Below are 16707 nucleotides of genomic sequence, written 5' to 3' on the forward strand. Positions count from 1 at the left end.
AATCATGACCATTAATCATGCTCTGCACTCCCGCAGTGATGTAGATAGGCTATACCTCCCTCACAGCTCAGGTGGAAGAGGAATGCTGCAAGTCCATCAAACAGTAGAGGAGGAGAAAAGAGGCCTTGAAGAATATATAAGGAACAGTGACGAACATGCACTTCAAATGGTCAATAACGCGAAACTATTCAACACCAATAAAAAAAGCAGGCCTACAAGAAAGAACAAGTCAAGAACCGAGCAGAAAAATGGAGAAATAAGCCCCTGCATGGTCAATATTTGCACAATAAATGTAGAAAATTAGACATCACCAAGACCTGGCAACTTAAGAATGTTGCCTGCTTAAGAATGGCAACTTGAAGAAAGAAACAGAGGGTTTAATACTGGCTGCACAATAACAGGCACTAAGAACAAATGCAATAAGAGCAAAAGTAGAAAAATCCACAACAAACAGCAACTGTCGCCTTTGTAAAGAAGCAAATGAAACAGTGGACCACCTAATCAGCTGTTGTAAAAAGATCGCACAGACTGACTACAAACAAAGGCATGACAAGGTAGTAGGGATGATACACTGGAACATCTGCAAAAAATACAAGCTACCTGTAGCCAAAAATTGGTGGGACCATAACATTGAAAAAGTTGAAGAAAATGAAGATGTAAAAATATTATGGGACTTCTGACTACAAACAGACAAACATCTGTCACACAATACACCAGATATAACTGTAGTCGAGAAGAAAGAAAAACAAGTCAGAATAATCGACATAGCAATAGCAGGGGATAGCAGAATAGAAGAAAAGGAAATGGAAAAAAAATCACAAAATACAAAGATCTACAAATTGAAATTGAAAGGCTGTGGCAGAAAAAGACCAAAATAATCCCAGTGGTAATTGGCGCCCTGGGTGCAGTTCCAAAAGACCTTGAAGAGCATCTCAACACCATAGGGGCCACAGAAATCACCACCAACCAATTACAAAAAGCAGCTTTACTGGGAACAGCCTATAACAACAACAACAACATTGACAATAAAATTCAGCCATCCTAGGTCCTTGGGAAGGACTCGATGTCTGGATCAAACAAACCAGTCAATAACACCTGTCTGACTGTGTAAACAAGAAATAATAAAACTCCACAAGAGAGTGTGCCTTGTTTGGCTAAACTGTATCATTACCCCATGGAAATCAGCAATGAAGATGGAATAAATTGCTATGTGAAAGCACCCCATGCTTACTCAGAAGCAAGTCCCACTATGATCAGTGATGTCTACTCTGAAGTAAGTGCACATAGAGTCACAGCTTCTTTAGGTTAACATCTCCCATATAATATTCGCTTATTGGTTTATGAATTTTAAAAAAATAAAATTTCTAGACCCTCTATTCTAATCAAAGTTGCCTAAAACACTTTCAAAATACATTGCCACATTTTTGCTTGGGGCAGATGTTTCTGTGAACAACCTTGCACTCCCCCCCCCCCATCAGTTAACACCACAAATATAATAGGTGAATACCTCATTTTGCTCTGTATTTTGAGTGACCTGCTTGTGGGTGCATTCTCAGGATGATGCAGGCTGGTGAGAAAGCAGGGATCCTAAATCCAAGTGATGAGCTCACTCCTAATTTTGTGTCATGAGAAAAACCTGGACATGTAAGGGGCTTACAATCGTGCTCAGCCAACATTGACCCCAGAGCAGCCATCCCAGATCAAATCCCAGATCACCGATCTCGAGTTGATGTGGGCCGGGCACCATTGCAAACTCTACATTTCCTGGTTCTCTTGTCACAAAATTTAGGATTCTCACTTTCCCACCAGCCTGGATCACTGTGACAGCGCACCCTAAGAGTGACTAGTCTATTCACACATTATGTTCAACGGCTCTATAGCATGAGGTACAGTTTATTCACACATTACCTTCAATGCACATGCAGGACACTTCCTATCATCTAGGAAGTGTCCTGCATGTGCATTGAAGGTAATATGTGAATAAACTGTACCTCATGCTATAGAGCCGTTGCACATAATGTGGGAATAGGATAGTCACTCTTAGGGTGCGCTCTCACTTTTAAAATGAACGCATGTGCAGTCATTCACACACACCCCTGTATGCATGCACACAAGAGAATGTCTGAATAGCGCGTTTGTGTGTGTCACAATCAGGACATCCGGCGACCCAAGAGCCGTCGAGGGGTGGAAAAGACGCGCCGTCTCCCGGGCTGCGGCACTGGCCACCAGAGGGCTCTGAGCATGGAGAAGCAAAGATCCCCTACGCCGCCTCCTCTTCTCTCTCTTTGTTCCGAAGCCTGAATCACCGACTGTATCCGGTCCCAGCAGCTGCTCGGCCACCATATTGGGGCTTGTTGCAGCCAGAGGCCTCCGCGCCAGCAATTCTTGCGACCGCCCGAGGAACGGGGTTGCCTGGGGCCGGACGCAGCTCCAGATTCTGCAGCCAGGGAGCTTTGGTGCGGTGCAGATTCCGGGTAAGCTTCCAAGAAATTAAAAAACCCCAAAGCCTCGATCGTTAGGAAAGTGCAGGAGATGGGTGGGGTTGGGGGCGGATCGGTCTGGGGGATAATACGGGGTTGGTGGGGGGAGGGAGGTGGAAGAGAAAAGGGCATCCAAGGAGGCCTTGTGGTGGGTTCGCCTTTGTCTCCATTGGAGGAGCTGGGCTGGTTGCCCCGCCGTGGAGGGTGAGCGTGGAGGCAGAGCGCTTGGAAGAGGGGCGATCATCAGCCCTTCTCTCTGGGTGCCTCTGTGATTGACAAGGTAGGGGCGAGCTGAGGGTGCTTTCGTCAGAAGAGTGGGGCCCTTGAAAAACAATCCACTCCGGGGGAGGGGGGTGCCAGGCTTTCGTGCACAGCGGCAGCCACTTCCGGTTTCTGGAGGCACCCTTTTCTTCCTCCTGTAGCGTGGGGGAAGTTGGCCGAGGGAGGGGATGAGTCAGAATAACCGCTGCAATAATTGCATGGCCTGGCTGGCATCCTATCCCCCCCACCCCCTGCCCGCCCCGCTATGGCTCAGCCGCAGTTGAACGGACGCAAAAATGACTGGTTACCAAAAGCAAAACGCCACGCCAAATAATCCTCGATGTTGCCTTTGAACAGAGTGGCTCAAAACCCTCCTCGCCGTATAGATCTGCCCGGCAGCCTGACAACAGCCTTGTAAAGTAGGTCAGTAGGGTTCTTACTGCACCCACGTTGTTGAGGAGGTGTTGGAAGTTGAGAGGTAATGACTTGCTTAAAGCTGCCGGCCTCCTAAGGAATTCAGGGCAGGGAAGAAAATAGCTGCATCAGCCTGTAGCAGCAGAAAGCCAAAAGGTGCTAGGGTAATTTAACTTTTCTCTGTGTTTATTGCAGGTAAAACCATTGGCCATGGCAAAGGTGCTAGGGCAATTTAGAGGTTACAAATGCCGAATTGGAACCAAAAGTTTGTTTTTTGTCTCGGACTTTGCCTTGTTAGTTTCAAAACTGGAGCAGTTAATTTTAGAACCAGTTCTGGCTGAAATGGGGAAGTGAGTCTGAGCGTTGCAGAAAAAAGAGAAATTGCTTTAAGAGGGAAAAGAAAAGTTCACAGTCTGGTACCATGAATGTGACTGGTAACTACCGACTGACATCTGAGTTCTTTTCTTCTTCTTCAAAGTGAATTCAGCATTGCAGCAATACAAGAATTAAGATAAACACAGACAGCAGAATTGGGCAGTCACAAGGTCATGTCTGGTAGCAGGGGCTTAGCTATAATTGAGCGAAAGGGTTCAAAGAACACTGGCCCCCAGCTCCTAAGGGCCCTCCAGCTCCACCCCTCCCTATTTTCATCATTATCTTCCTCACTCTGGCGGGCCGCCAGAGAGAGGGATGAACATGGGCCCCCTCTTCCCTAGCGACACCCTTGTCTGGTAGGCTTTTATAGGAAAGAAAAGAGATGTCGGTAATGTGCAGGTCAAAACATATATTGTTTTTCCTGCACGTACTGACTGATGAAGGGAAACATACAGTTTGTGGCTGAAGGTTGTAACCTTATATTATCATTATTGCTAAAACCTGGCTGAGGCTCTGAAAAAGGAGCTGATTCTTCAAGTGGGTCAGGGTGTATTTAATTGTAATGAGCAAAGCCCAGATCATGAGCAGAGTTAGATGCAAAGGAGACATAAGAAAATGAGGAGAGCTCACGGTGACGACAATTTGCTATCCTTCTCATGTCCTCATTTGTTTGTTAATTGTTTATTCATTCTCTTGTGCTTCAACACTCTCTCCTGTTTGGTTCTATTTTTTAACCTGTATGATATCTCTGTGAGCCACCTAATGGTGCAGTGGGGAAGTAACTTGCCTAGGGAGCTAAAGGCTGCTGGTTCGAATCCCCGCTGGTATGTTTCCCGAACTATGGGAAACACTTCCCAGACTATGGGAAACACCTATATCAGACAGTAGTGATATAGGAAGATGTTGAAAGGAATCATCTCGTACTTCACGGAAGATGGCAATGGTAAACCTCTCCTGTATTTTACCAAAGAAAACCACATGGTTCTGTGGTCACCAGGAGTCGACACCAACTCGGCGGCACAACTTTACTTTATATCTCTGAATATTTCCTGTATTGTGTATTGTGTACACACATTGTGTATTGTAACAGTGTAACTTTTATAATTTCCTCCTGAGCAATTGCATTTTAGAGTGCTTTCAGTGCTTGTAAGAAATTAGCCTGCAGCATTTTACATTATTCCCAGTCCTATGTAGAGCCTGTGTTGTGATAAATGCCAGTTTGCTCACACATTTGGTAGTCAATGGAGGCTATCTTGTTTGTTGTGGCAGGAATTTTAACAGACAACTCCCTACAGCTATTCACACCACACAAAGCCCAATCTTGGGCATGTTTACTCAGAAGTCAGTCTCCTTGTGTTCATTGGGGCTTACTGCCAGATAAATGTGCATATGACTGCAACCTTAGTTTATTAAATGCCCCATGCCTTTTGTCTTTATATTTATGTCAAAGGGAGAGAATTGCCTATTCTTACCTAAGCTTGATTGACTTGTTTAAAAAACTAGATTTCATGCCTTGTCTATGGCTTCTGTATGGTGATTTGGGCAACTGAAGTTGATTGGCTTCTTCTATTGTCTGTTGCAGGTACTGATCATTTTTCCTCCCCTGAACTTGTAGCCAAGTTCTTGGGGGGAAGAACTGAACAAGGGCTTCAGGAGAGATCATGGAGGAGAATGGCGAGGATGTGACTTCTCTGGGTAAGGATCTCTTCCCTGTCAGTGTGAAGTCTTGGTAGTGGGAGTGTTTTTGGAACTGGTTGCCCACGACTGGTTCGTTTTTCAGAACTGTTTCTGTGATGGATGTGGGACTTGCACCTGTTGCTGATCTGTTGTAGATATTAGCCATTGTTGTAGTTGGTGCAGATTGGCTTGGCGTGATCTCTGCTGTGATCCCTGCATCACTCTTACTCCTTCTTCTGTTTCCTGGGTCACTCTTGACTCTGATTGTCCTGAAGAGGAGCAGTTTTCATGCCACACTCTGGCTCAGTGCTATAGCCAGCAACTTGGAGCATAGGAAATATCCCTGAGGGGAAAGGCAGGTGCCTTCTCGCCAGGGCCACTCCTTCCTCCAAAGGAGAAGTCTGCCTCAAGGTCTGTGAGGCCTGTTCTTGGTCCTAAATGATCCCTGTCAGCTATGCAGACTGGCAGGACACAAATAGGTTTCAAAATATGCTGCTGTTATAAATTGCAGTTATTGGGTATACCAAAACAATGCATCAGATTTTCTAAATTAGAGCCATATGAATGTATCCAGTTGCAGGGTTCAAGAAATCCGCTTGTCTGTGACATGAAAAATGATGCCCAACAAGTGAAAAAATCCTGATTAGTAATGTACCTACATAGCTCAAGGAACCATCCAATGAGTAAAGGTTTTTGTCTGGCTGATGAACTGAGCCAACATTTCTTGACGCATGTCCAGCTGCAGTTCAGATGGAAGTGTTAGCAGCAGCAGCAGTACAGCTAACACAGCCTGCATGCTAGCACAGCAGTATTGGAAGCTGCTGTCTACTGAGTCAGACCATTGGTTCATCTAGCTTGGTACTGACTACTCTGACTGGCAGCAGCACTCCAGGCCTTCAGGCAGGGATTTTTTCTCAGCTTTACCTGGAGGTGCCAGGGATTGAACGTGGGACCTTCTGCATGTAAAGTAGATGCTCTATCACTGAGCTCATCCCCTTAGCAAGAGCTAGGTTAGCCAAGTGGTTGCACCATGTTATGTACACTGGGTACAGCTTTTCACAGAGATTAAATGGTAGTAGTGTGACATATGGACATGAATCTGGTTTTCTAGCCCTTCTGAATCCAGCTTACTTGCCTGGTCCCATATCTTGACTGTTCTTTTGCCTACCACGGATTTGTTACTTTCATGGAAAGGATCCCTTGGACACCTGGCCCCACCTCCATTCCATCCACACAAATATGGACTTTGCCTAGGAACCATTGTTTACCTTGGCCATGTCTATCTAGCCACTAAATGGCTAGGGCAGTGCCCTATAGAAATATTCCTGGAATTGAACCTGGGACCTTCTGCATGTAAAAGGTCCATTATTTATCGTGACTCAAACCCAGCATTTTTCTTCTGAAGGAACATGATAGATGTCATTTTCCCACATAATATGGAATGGGTTTTCATCAAGCCCAAGCTAGAGACTGGATTGGACAAGGCCTTTGAGAGTTCCAAAACCGACAAGTAAAATTTTCTGTAAAACCATGAAGAATATTTAAGAGTGTTTGGGAAAGGGGGGCATTAATCAGCAGGTTGCAAGAATCTCTGTTCAACTTGTTGGAACCTGCCCAACCTGTTGAATTAGATTTGGAAGGGAAGGCTCCCACAACAATCTCTAAAGCTACACAGTAAACATAGTAGCGGGTAGCTTTCGAGACTTCTGAGAGGGCCTCAATCTGAGCAAGCAGTAGGTAGTTTAGGGACAGCAGATCCCAGGATTCAGCTGACCTCTTTTTGAAAGATGCTGGTCCTGGAAGAATATGTCTTCTTTGGATCTTCATGTTCTTGGCTTCTTTGGCTACTGCTGTTCCTACTACTTGCTTACTAGTGAGATTAGTATCCTACCTGCATCCCTTTTAATCACATATATTACCTAACTGGGCTGCTGGTAATGAATCACTGTATTCCCATGTTCTCTCCACCCACCCTCCCTTCGCCAGCCAAATTGCTTTGAGGTTCTTCCCAGCATCAGGGGTGGGGGAGAGGTCCTTTTTTTGCCAACATAGATAGTTCTCTAGCCCAAGGATTAAACATTACATTTAAATCAAGGTACATGATATCTCCTTATCTAACCATCCATTCAACAATGGTGGCAGAAACCAGTCAGATTGTCAAACAGCTAGAACTTCAGTTTGTAGTATATTTAAACTAAGGCCTAGACACTATTTAGATATGATGTTAGATCCTTGTTGTTCCTTCCCAGCCCTTATCACTAAAGTCTGACTGGATGCAAACATCTGTCTCCTCTGTTAGTTCTCCTGACCTTTATCTTCAGCAAGTGCTATTCAAAACTGCCAGCATCCTCCCTCACATTTTACCTCCCCACCCCACACATTTTTGCTTTGCTCCAAGTGGGCATACTTAGAACTCACATATGTTCACTTGAATAAGATAAAACTAAGCACACAGCAGTTAGTGGGGAATATTTGTGGTCTGCGAGGTTGTGCTTCAGCTGCTGTTCTTGTGGGTACCAACAGTGTGTGTCCAGTTTGACTCAACCCCCAAGTCAAATTTGTGTGACCCTGGTAAGCGCCTGAACACTGTCTCCACACACAGCCTGAGAGTTCAGTGTAGGTTTTTCCTTTTTAGGAGTAAAGTTCTAGTCCTTATGACAGCCAACAACCCGGATGGCTTTAAGAGGAGATTGGATAACTTCATGGAGGAGAGGTCTGTCAATCCAGGCTGTAGGCCACCTCCAGCCTCAGAAGCAGGATGCTTTTGAATACCAGTTGCAGGGAAGTAACAGCAGGAGGCATGGCATGCCCTCAACTCCTGCCTGTAGACTGGCAGTGGCATCTTGTGGGGCACTGTGTGAAACAGGATGCTGGACAAGATGGGCCTTGGGCCTGATCCAGCAGGGCTGTTCTTATGTTCTTAAGGTTGAGGAGTACACTCAACCTTAATGACTGAAATCGTCATTTCAGTCCCCTTCCCATTTGTTCTTGTGGCAGCTGCTTTCTTGTGGGTGGACTTGCATCCTCTCATTGGCAGCTTTTCACAAGCTGGTGTGAAATTGTAGAGCTCTTCAGTTTGCTAGCTACTCCTGGAACACACAAAGGGGGCAGAGTCATTTCAGAGCAAGTGAGCTATGATGGTAGCAGCTGAGAGGCTGCTCTTCCAGAACTGCAGAGCAAGGTGAGTTGAGAGGTAGTGTGTTTCAAGGCAGCCTTGTAAATAAGTCCACAAAAGTGCTTACTAGCTTGCCAACCCACGCTTGGTTTTACTGGTCATTTATGGAGGAGGAAAAAATAACCAATTTACTGCTATTTCTCTGCCTAGTTCCCTGGATGAACTCCTTGCTCTCTACAGGTGACTAGATAAGCAGATGCTGCTTCCTGTTAGCCTGCCTTCCTCGTGTCTCTTCAGTGAAGGGGAGGGGCCAAAACACTTTGAAAGGGAAGCTTAATAACATTTTTGCACATTTGTGACATGTGATTCACTTTCAGTCAGTCAGATTCCATGTCCCTTGCCCACAATTGGGACAGAGGAGGAAAAGAGCTTCTTATTTGGATTGAGATGAATGCTTCATAGTTTGCTCAGCCAAACAAATTTCGTATATTTGTATCATGCCTTTTCTGTTAAAAAACAAACCAACCTCAATCCACTCAAAGCAGCTAATAAACAAAAACGTAAAGCCACAATAAAATAAATTAAAAATCAGACACATGAGTGAAGCATAAAAGGTCCACAATCACAAAAATAACAATAAAAAGATAACCAGAAAAGAAGAATGAGCCAACGTGCAGGCTAAAGGCCTGCCCCAGCACCACCACCACCAACAACAGAGGAAACCAAGTGCTACTAAAGAAAGGGGCTATATGGATCTCTAAGGCAAAGAGTGTCAAAGGGTGGGTGCCACAACGAAGTGTTCCTCACTAACTGCACCTTGGATTGGGTGAGACACCTAAGAGGGGCTCTCCTAATTACCTTAGTGGGCATGTGAGATCTTATGGAACTTCTTTCCTGACAAGTTATGCAGCAACATAGCACCCAACTGTAGGCCAGACCTTGACAAATTGGCTTTGAACCTAGCAGCCAGCCCTACAATTTGGAAGCCAGACAATGGGCACTTGACAAAATTCCCAGATTTAATGGTGGACATCATGCAAGAACTCTGCCTCTGAATATCCTAGTCTAGGTGCCACAGCTTCCTGGAGCCTGCTAACTTGGCAAAGAGGCACCTTTTAATGTGGTGATTCTCTTTATTTAGCAGGGGGAGAGTAACTGGCCCTGTCCACCCCCAGCACAGCATTCCTCCAGTGACTGTTGCTGGTGTCTATCTTATGTTTCTTTTTAGATTGTGAGCCCTTTGGGGACAGGGATCCATCTTATTTATGTATTATTTCTCTGTGTAAACTGCCCTGAGCCATATTTGGAAGGGCGGTATAGAAATCGAATGAATGAATGAATAAATAATTTGTCAAGCCATGCTATAGACATTCTACTTTAGCCTGCTTTCTAAATGTAGCTGGAGCCTGAGTTGTCTGTGGTGCCTGTACTTGTTTTTGATGGGTATTTGGAGGTAAAATTTGGATTCTCTAGAATCCAGTGTGTATGTGTGTGTTTTCTTTTTCTTTCTTTAAAGAAAGCAAGTTTTCACCCCTCATGCTTTCTTGGGATGGATTTTCTGTGAACTGAGCAGCTGATTGTCTATTCCTCATAACACATTTTTCCACCAGTATGCTCCTCTCACCTTCACATCTCTAGAAATCAGAACCTCTAATTTTGTCTCTTTCTTTTCTCTCTGAGCGGCCTACATTTCAACAGATGGCAGCTATACAGGTGAGTAACTGTTGTTTTGCATGTCAGTCAGGTCAGGTTAAAGTCAGGCGTGTCTAGACATCTGCTTTTAAACAATTACGTGACTGGAATATGTTGTGCAAAATTTGTTTAATTTTGTTTTAATTTTCTTTCTTTTTTTTTTGGTCAGGGGTTAATTATAGTGGAGGATAAAGAGGGATGAATCTTAAGGCTGCTTCACACGTTACGCTAGACACGTGTATCGCACCGTTGTCACGTATCTTTTTTTTCGCATGTCGGAATGCAGATTCCCGTGTCATTTTCTTGAGGTTACACGTGTTTTCTTTGCAGGCCAACTTGCGGGAACAAAGATTGCGAGATGCGTGTCTCTCGTAACATTTGTGTGAGATGCACATGTCTCAGCGGGGGAATTGCCAGCGTGATCATAGAGTGCATTGTACAGAGCATCCCATCTCTCTATCCGCACTCTAGCATTAGGAGCTTCTTTGTTACACCCTTCCCCCACTAGTGCTCCTTTTACTACACCCAAATCATTGAAAAGTGTCCTGCTGCCATTTTAAAATTTCCTGCTGCCAATATCACCGTGTCATCCTCGGAGCACACCATGTTGTCTGATACCCTTCCAGAGACCGTGCCAGTGCCGAATCACGGCACACTGACAGCTTCTTCGCAGGGCTCTTCCTCCGCCACAAAATCAAGGCGCCAGCCCGTTTGGACCGATGAGGAAACTCGGGCCTTCATCCAGGTGTGGGGTGACGATGCTGTGCAAAGTGCCCTGGCGTCAAACTACCGCACTGTTGCACAGTTCCAGTGGATAGCAGATGAAATGCGAGCCCGGGGGTACAACAGGGATTGGGAGCAATGTCGTGAGCGTGCAAAGGTGCTTCGACGTGGCTTCAAAGAGATCGTGGATGGGAACAGCAATGCTGGACACGGGCGCCGTGTTTGGCCATATTATGAGGAACTTAATCGCTTTCTCTGCATCAAGCAGAATCTGGTCGTTCCACGGCTTTCAGGGAGCAATGCACGACCACCCGTTGACCGTCGACGCCGGGAACATAGGGAAACTCAGGATGCTGCCTATGAGCCATCCTCATCAGTAGGCAAGAGTGACAAAGGGACTTTTGAAGAGCCAGATGGGGACTGTTTACTCCTGCCTGAATCGGCTGGATCACAACAGAGTGAGGCCAATATGGAAAACCAAGCAGCATCTCCAGCAGCAAATTCTGATATATCCATGGATGGCAGTGCTGGTCCTGGTACTCCCACAGATCCTTTGCCACCCAATGACTCGGTCTCTGGTGAGTTGTGTTTGCATTTGTGGTGTGTGTGTGTGTGCGTGATTGAGAGAGAGATTGGGGAAGGCTTTGGTGTAATAGGGTGGCATTTGAAACAACCTTGGATTTATGGGCAATTTCCTTTTGGGTGATTTAGGGCAGGTAGAAGTTCTTGTTTCTGAATGCCAAGCAATGGATTGTAGTCAGGCCAAGCAATGGATTGTAGTCAGGCTTGATAATGCTTGGGATGGGGGAAGTTTAAGCCCTTTTGGCTTTAAAAAAATGATGCTTGATCAATTTCCAAGCTTGATTCCTGGAAATCTGTCTGAACAATGGTGAAATTTCAGAAGCCATAACTGGGCTAGGCAGGACTACACAATCCAAGGGTAGATCTTCAGTTCTCTGCTTTGCTCTTCTTCCCAGAGCTATTGGAACAAGTTGTTCAGAATAGGCAAATCATACATACATCTGCCTAGATTCAATAACTCCTTCAGGTTGCAGAATGTGGCTTTTCTTTTTGCCTAATTTAAGTTTCTCTGTGTGCAATTTGGATTTTGCTAAATTGCAGAGTAGATTCGTCTGCATAGTACTTCTATCATTTTCAAGTCCATCATCAAAACGTCATGATGTATCATTTATTTAGCACTCTTTCTGATGTTTGTTCCCCTAGCACCAAATCTGCGCCCTCGACCACTGACTGCTGCAGAGAGAATGCGGAATCTTCGCTGTAGGCAGAGAAAGAGGAGGGGGGATACTTTGAAGGAGCTGATGGAAGTCACCTCCCAGGCCACCAGTGAACTTGTCCGGACACTGTCCGACCTCACACATAAGGAGGTGGCTTCTTTTGAACGCGCCTACAAGGAGGATCTTGCAGCTCGGAAAGACGAGATGGAACAGAGTGCAGAGGACATTGGAAGGCTCGTAAGTGCTCTGGAGTCAAGTGATCAAACTCTGAAGGAGCAGCTGAGTAGCCAGACAAGCGTACTCCAGGGCATACTAGAAGTCATGAAAGACATACGGGGTAGAACATCATACAGTCCTCCTTACCCTTCACAGTATTATGATTTCCCAGGCGCTAGCATGATACACACAGCTGGCACATCATCGAACGGCCAAGAGATGCCGTGCCCCTCCCCTTCCAGCCTTGCATTCACTTCCCAGCAATCTGCTACCAGCAATGGAGACGTCTCTCCCAGGAAGCGGATGAAATGAAACCATTGAAATGGAGAGGCGCCGCTTATTTAGTCTCATTGTGAACATCATCCCTCCAACTGTTCTTTGTTCTTGTTATGACATATATATTGCTTTTCTTATTGCATAGTTAGAATGTGTTTTCACCACATTATGTGTGTCTCCACAACTTTACGTTGTGGAAATGGCTGCCAGCAATGTACATTTAGATTTATTCTTATTGGTTTTTTTTTTTTTAGCGTACCTACGTTAGCTTCCTTTCCACCCTGTTTCCAGAGGAATGCAGTGTTTGATGTACAAGTGTAAAAGTTCTTAATACACTTAACACATTACCAGGTACCTGTAAGAAGGTAGTCTTTTAAAAGTAATAAAGCTGCACTGTTGATCCAAAACATCCAGCATGTGTTTTACAATGTGTGTGTGTGTGTCTTTAAAAGGTAAGAATTGCTATACTGGGTCAAATCCAGTGCTTGATCTAGTTCAGAGTTGTGTCTTCCAAAAATGGCTAGCTGACTGACATGGGAACATTCAAAAAAGTGGCATGGTATCAGGATTCATGCTACTGTTAGCTCAGAAAAGCTGGCAACCAAAGATGAATCTTCTCTAATCGTGGAAGTTATACTTCTGGCTAGTAATCACTTAATAGATCTATCCTTGGGACATTTATCTAATTCTTTAAAAAAGCCATTTATGCCAGTACTCATCACAGCACCCTGTGGCAATAAACCTTCCCCAAGGTAAAATCTGCATTGTCTTCAGTTGCATTTTTTTTTGGTTTCTCTTAAACCCATGCTGCCAGTGGGTGGTTCCATGTGTTTGTGTGTTGAATGGCCATGATTTTTTCTGTATTCGCCTTCAACAGCACTTGGGTCCCCTACCAACCGTATCTTTTGTAGGTTAAAAAGCTTCATTTTTCAGCAGTTTCAGTTTGTTTAGACAAGCCTGCTGTTAACATGTATAAAGCAAGGGAGAGAGCCCAGTATTTTAGGACAAAAAGAATGTGCTGTTGCAAGGAGCTGGATCTTCTCCATACCTGCCACTTAGCTCCCAATAGTCTCTCTCTCAATGCAAATTACTTTTCTCCCAGCCATGTTCACTTCTGGTATTGCACAAGGGGACACTGTGGAGAGGCTGGGGAGAATTCGGTAGTCCCTGAAAGGGATGTGGCCATGGCTCATTGGCAGAGCATGTGCTTTGCATGCAGAAGGTCTCGGGTTCAATCTCTGGCATTTCCAGGTAGGGCTAGGAAAGACCCCTGTCTAAAACCTGTAGAGCCACTGCCAGTCAGTTTATAAAATACTGAGCTAGATGGACCGATCTGACACCATATAAGGCAGCTTCTTAGGTAGCCCCCATCACCATACTTCTTCTGCTCTTAAGGCCCCACCCTACTGTTTACATGATTGGACCAGATCTGTCTTTTTAAACAAACTAGTCTGCTGTTGTCACATCTTGCTTGGCTCTAACATGTACCATGATTATCCATCCTACCCAAGTTGCCCTTTGATGTACGTCAGCAGTCTTTCTATATCCTCCTCAAGCAGGATGGTAGTCACAATTAAACATGATAAATTAAGTGGGAGCAAAGCATTGCGGGATATTGCTTGTATGCTTATGGATATTCTGGAAGAATTCCAGTACCTGAGGACTTCTCTTTTCAATTGCTGCTGTTTCAGTGTGGTATATTCACCTACATGTTTAATAGTTGTTGAGAATAATCCCCTTTTTACCAGTTTACATCTAAAGGAAGCTGGGCTGACAGACCTGTCCTTTGACTGGAACCACCATGGTGAGAGAACCCCAGTCCAGCTCTAGTCACATGCTAGTAACCTCCACCAGTTCACTGAAGCACAGATGACGATTATGAGATGGATGTAGATCTTCCTTGCTGGCCTGAGGCAACAGTGTCCAAACAAAATTCTCTGCTCCATTGTTTACCTTCCAGACATATTTTATGAAAGTAGATTTTAATCAGTTAGAAATGTTTAATTATTTGGGGATTTCTCAGGCTCTGTTCTTTAAGAACTCCTGGATGACTTATGAGTATGATGAATATTTATATACCGCTTTTCAACAAAAGTCCCCAAAGTATGTATAAATACATAAAGTGGCTCCCTATCCCCAACGGGCTCACAATCTAAAAAGGAAACATAAGATAGACACCAGCAGCAGCCACTGGAGGTATGCTGTGCTGAGGATGGATAGGGCCAGTTGCTCTCCCCCTGCTAAATAAAGAAAATCACCACTTTTAAAAGGTGCCTGTTTGCTCAGTTAGCAGGGGACCAAGTAAGTACTTGGTGACTTACTGAAACATCCTTTGTCATCTCTGGTTGACATGGTTCTTCTGATGCATGTGTTGGAATAAAAAACCCAGGTGATGGATACCTCTTCACTATTTGCTTTGAAAACAAGAAAAGGATCTCTGGTTTGGCTTTTGCTGCTGCTTTAACCCTTTGTCAGGTAATGGCTTTTCTGGGAAGATAGGTATTATTTAATTTTATATTTATAGTAACTGGCTCTTCATATTCTCTTGGCCTGGCTTGTATATTTAACCAGAATCTGCTTTTCAGCTGGGCAGCATTTAATTTTACTGTAAAAATTTAGAAAGCACTACATTACACTGAAGTAAGAGATATATATCTTAAACAATTAAACATACACAAATATATAGAGAGAGCTACTTTAAATGTCTGAGGGGAAACATTTCTTGTTATCATTTATGTTCAACTGTTTGTGTTGTTTAAATATATTCCAGTAGTCAAAAAAATGTAACATCCTTATTTGTATTTGCACAAATTTCTTCCTGCCATCCTTGATTCCTAAAAGAGAAGTGACCTCCATATTTTTTTCAGTAAAGTTCAACACGTAGCCTCCCATTGAAGTGCTATTTTTCAAAACTGGGCATTGCATTAGAGATTCTTGCAGCCATTAAGAGTGATTATGTGTGCCTGCATTTCTTGTATTGTGCCCAGATTTTAAAAATATCCCAAGGTTATTACTCGTGGATCAGAGGGGACAATAATGCCTCTTATGTGTCTGTTATTCCAACGTTTGAATCTAAAAATCAATTTTTTGAACTAGTTATGCATTGAATCTGCTTTACTTTGATTTGTTGGGCAGCACTTCCATCTTATTTTTAAAAGAAGTCCAAAATATGCTCCTTTAATTAACAATCTAGCCGTTTCCCCTTATGTCATTCCTGTGCTTTAAAAAAACAAAACAAAAACCAACCCAAAACATATCTGCCATTGGAGCTTCTGTTTGTGGTGCTTTGTAAAATAGTTTGTGCCACCACCACCACCCCTTCTTTTTTCCTTTTTGCTCCAAGTTTGCTCCAAAATGCCCTAAGCATGATGGCACTTTTTTACACAGTGCATAATTAATCTATGGAATTCTTTGCCATGGAATGTGGTCATGGCCACCAGCTTGGATGGATGGCACTAAAAGGGACTTAGACAAAGTCATGGAGGACAGGTCTATCAATGGCTACTTTTTTCCCCCCATGTCTGAGGAAGGCTCATATTTTCATTGGTTTCATAAAGGACTGATCTAAGGCACACTCTTTTGGAGAACATATAAATACGTTATCTACCAAGGTCTGAATTGATTACCCTAATCAATCAGAGGGTAGCCAGAAGTGCCACTGTGTTTTTGTATTTCAGAGTTGCTGGTTTGACTGTGATCAAGAGCTTTATACTATATGGCAGACTTTCTTAACGGTGGGTCCCCAGATGATGTTGGACTACAACTCCCATCATCCCCAGCCACAGCCTTTGTGGCTGGGGATGCTGGGAGTTGTAGTCCAACATCATCTGGGGATGCAAGGTTAAGACATGTGCTATATGGGGTTGTGTTTTCTTAAGTCTGGAATGATTCAGTTGTGTGGTGGCTTTTCATGATGTTGTTTTGATAGCACTGTACCACTTCCAACACACTTACACCCTTATTTTGTTTATAGTCTCAATTTCTTTTCTCTTTTTTTTTTGGCTCACATTTAGGCTCCCAATATTTGCATAGATACTCTTATGTATCTTATTTAAATGTCATAGTTTACATGAAGTCTGTTCTACACATACACCACAGTTATGCAGTAGAATGAGCTAGACTACTTCAGACTGGGGTGCATGTGTTGCATTTTTAAATGTTTACTTGCACAAAGAAAAGTTCTTTGGAAGTGGAAAACGAGCAGAGCAGGGAGTGGATTAAGCTGCAACCCTTCTCCTTG

At 44.0% G+C, this 16707-nt stretch overlaps 1 protein-coding gene across 5 annotated transcripts; it reads left to right on the forward strand.

Annotated features, from left to right (window-relative positions):
- The first annotated feature begins 2191 nt into the window (after window positions 1-2191).
- LOC128344441 (uncharacterized) lies at window positions 2192-12878 on the forward strand. Of its 5 annotated transcripts, none has more exons than XM_053294546.1 (5): window positions 2192-2474; window positions 5113-5225; window positions 10003-10035; window positions 10641-11315; window positions 11962-12878. In XM_053294546.1, exons 2-5 carry the CDS (start codon window positions 5192-5194, stop codon window positions 12501-12503), a joined length of 1284 nt encoding a protein of 427 aa, XP_053150521.1. In that variant the 5' UTR covers window positions 2192-2474; window positions 5113-5191; the 3' UTR covers window positions 12504-12878. The 5 variants fall into 5 exon arrangements, with proteins under 5 accessions (XP_053150521.1, XP_053150523.1, XP_053150522.1 ...); XM_053294548.1 differs by lacking the exon at window positions 2192-2474 and adding an exon at window positions 2627-2760; XM_053294547.1 differs by lacking the exon at window positions 2192-2474 and adding an exon at window positions 2978-3164.
- The last annotated feature ends 3829 nt before the right edge of the window (window positions 12879-16707 follow it).

The sequence above is a fragment of the Hemicordylus capensis genome, chromosome 2 (assembly GCF_027244095.1).
Source record: "Hemicordylus capensis ecotype Gifberg chromosome 2, rHemCap1.1.pri, whole genome shotgun sequence".
NCBI classification, from domain to species: domain Eukaryota; kingdom Metazoa; phylum Chordata; class Lepidosauria; order Squamata; family Cordylidae; genus Hemicordylus; species Hemicordylus capensis.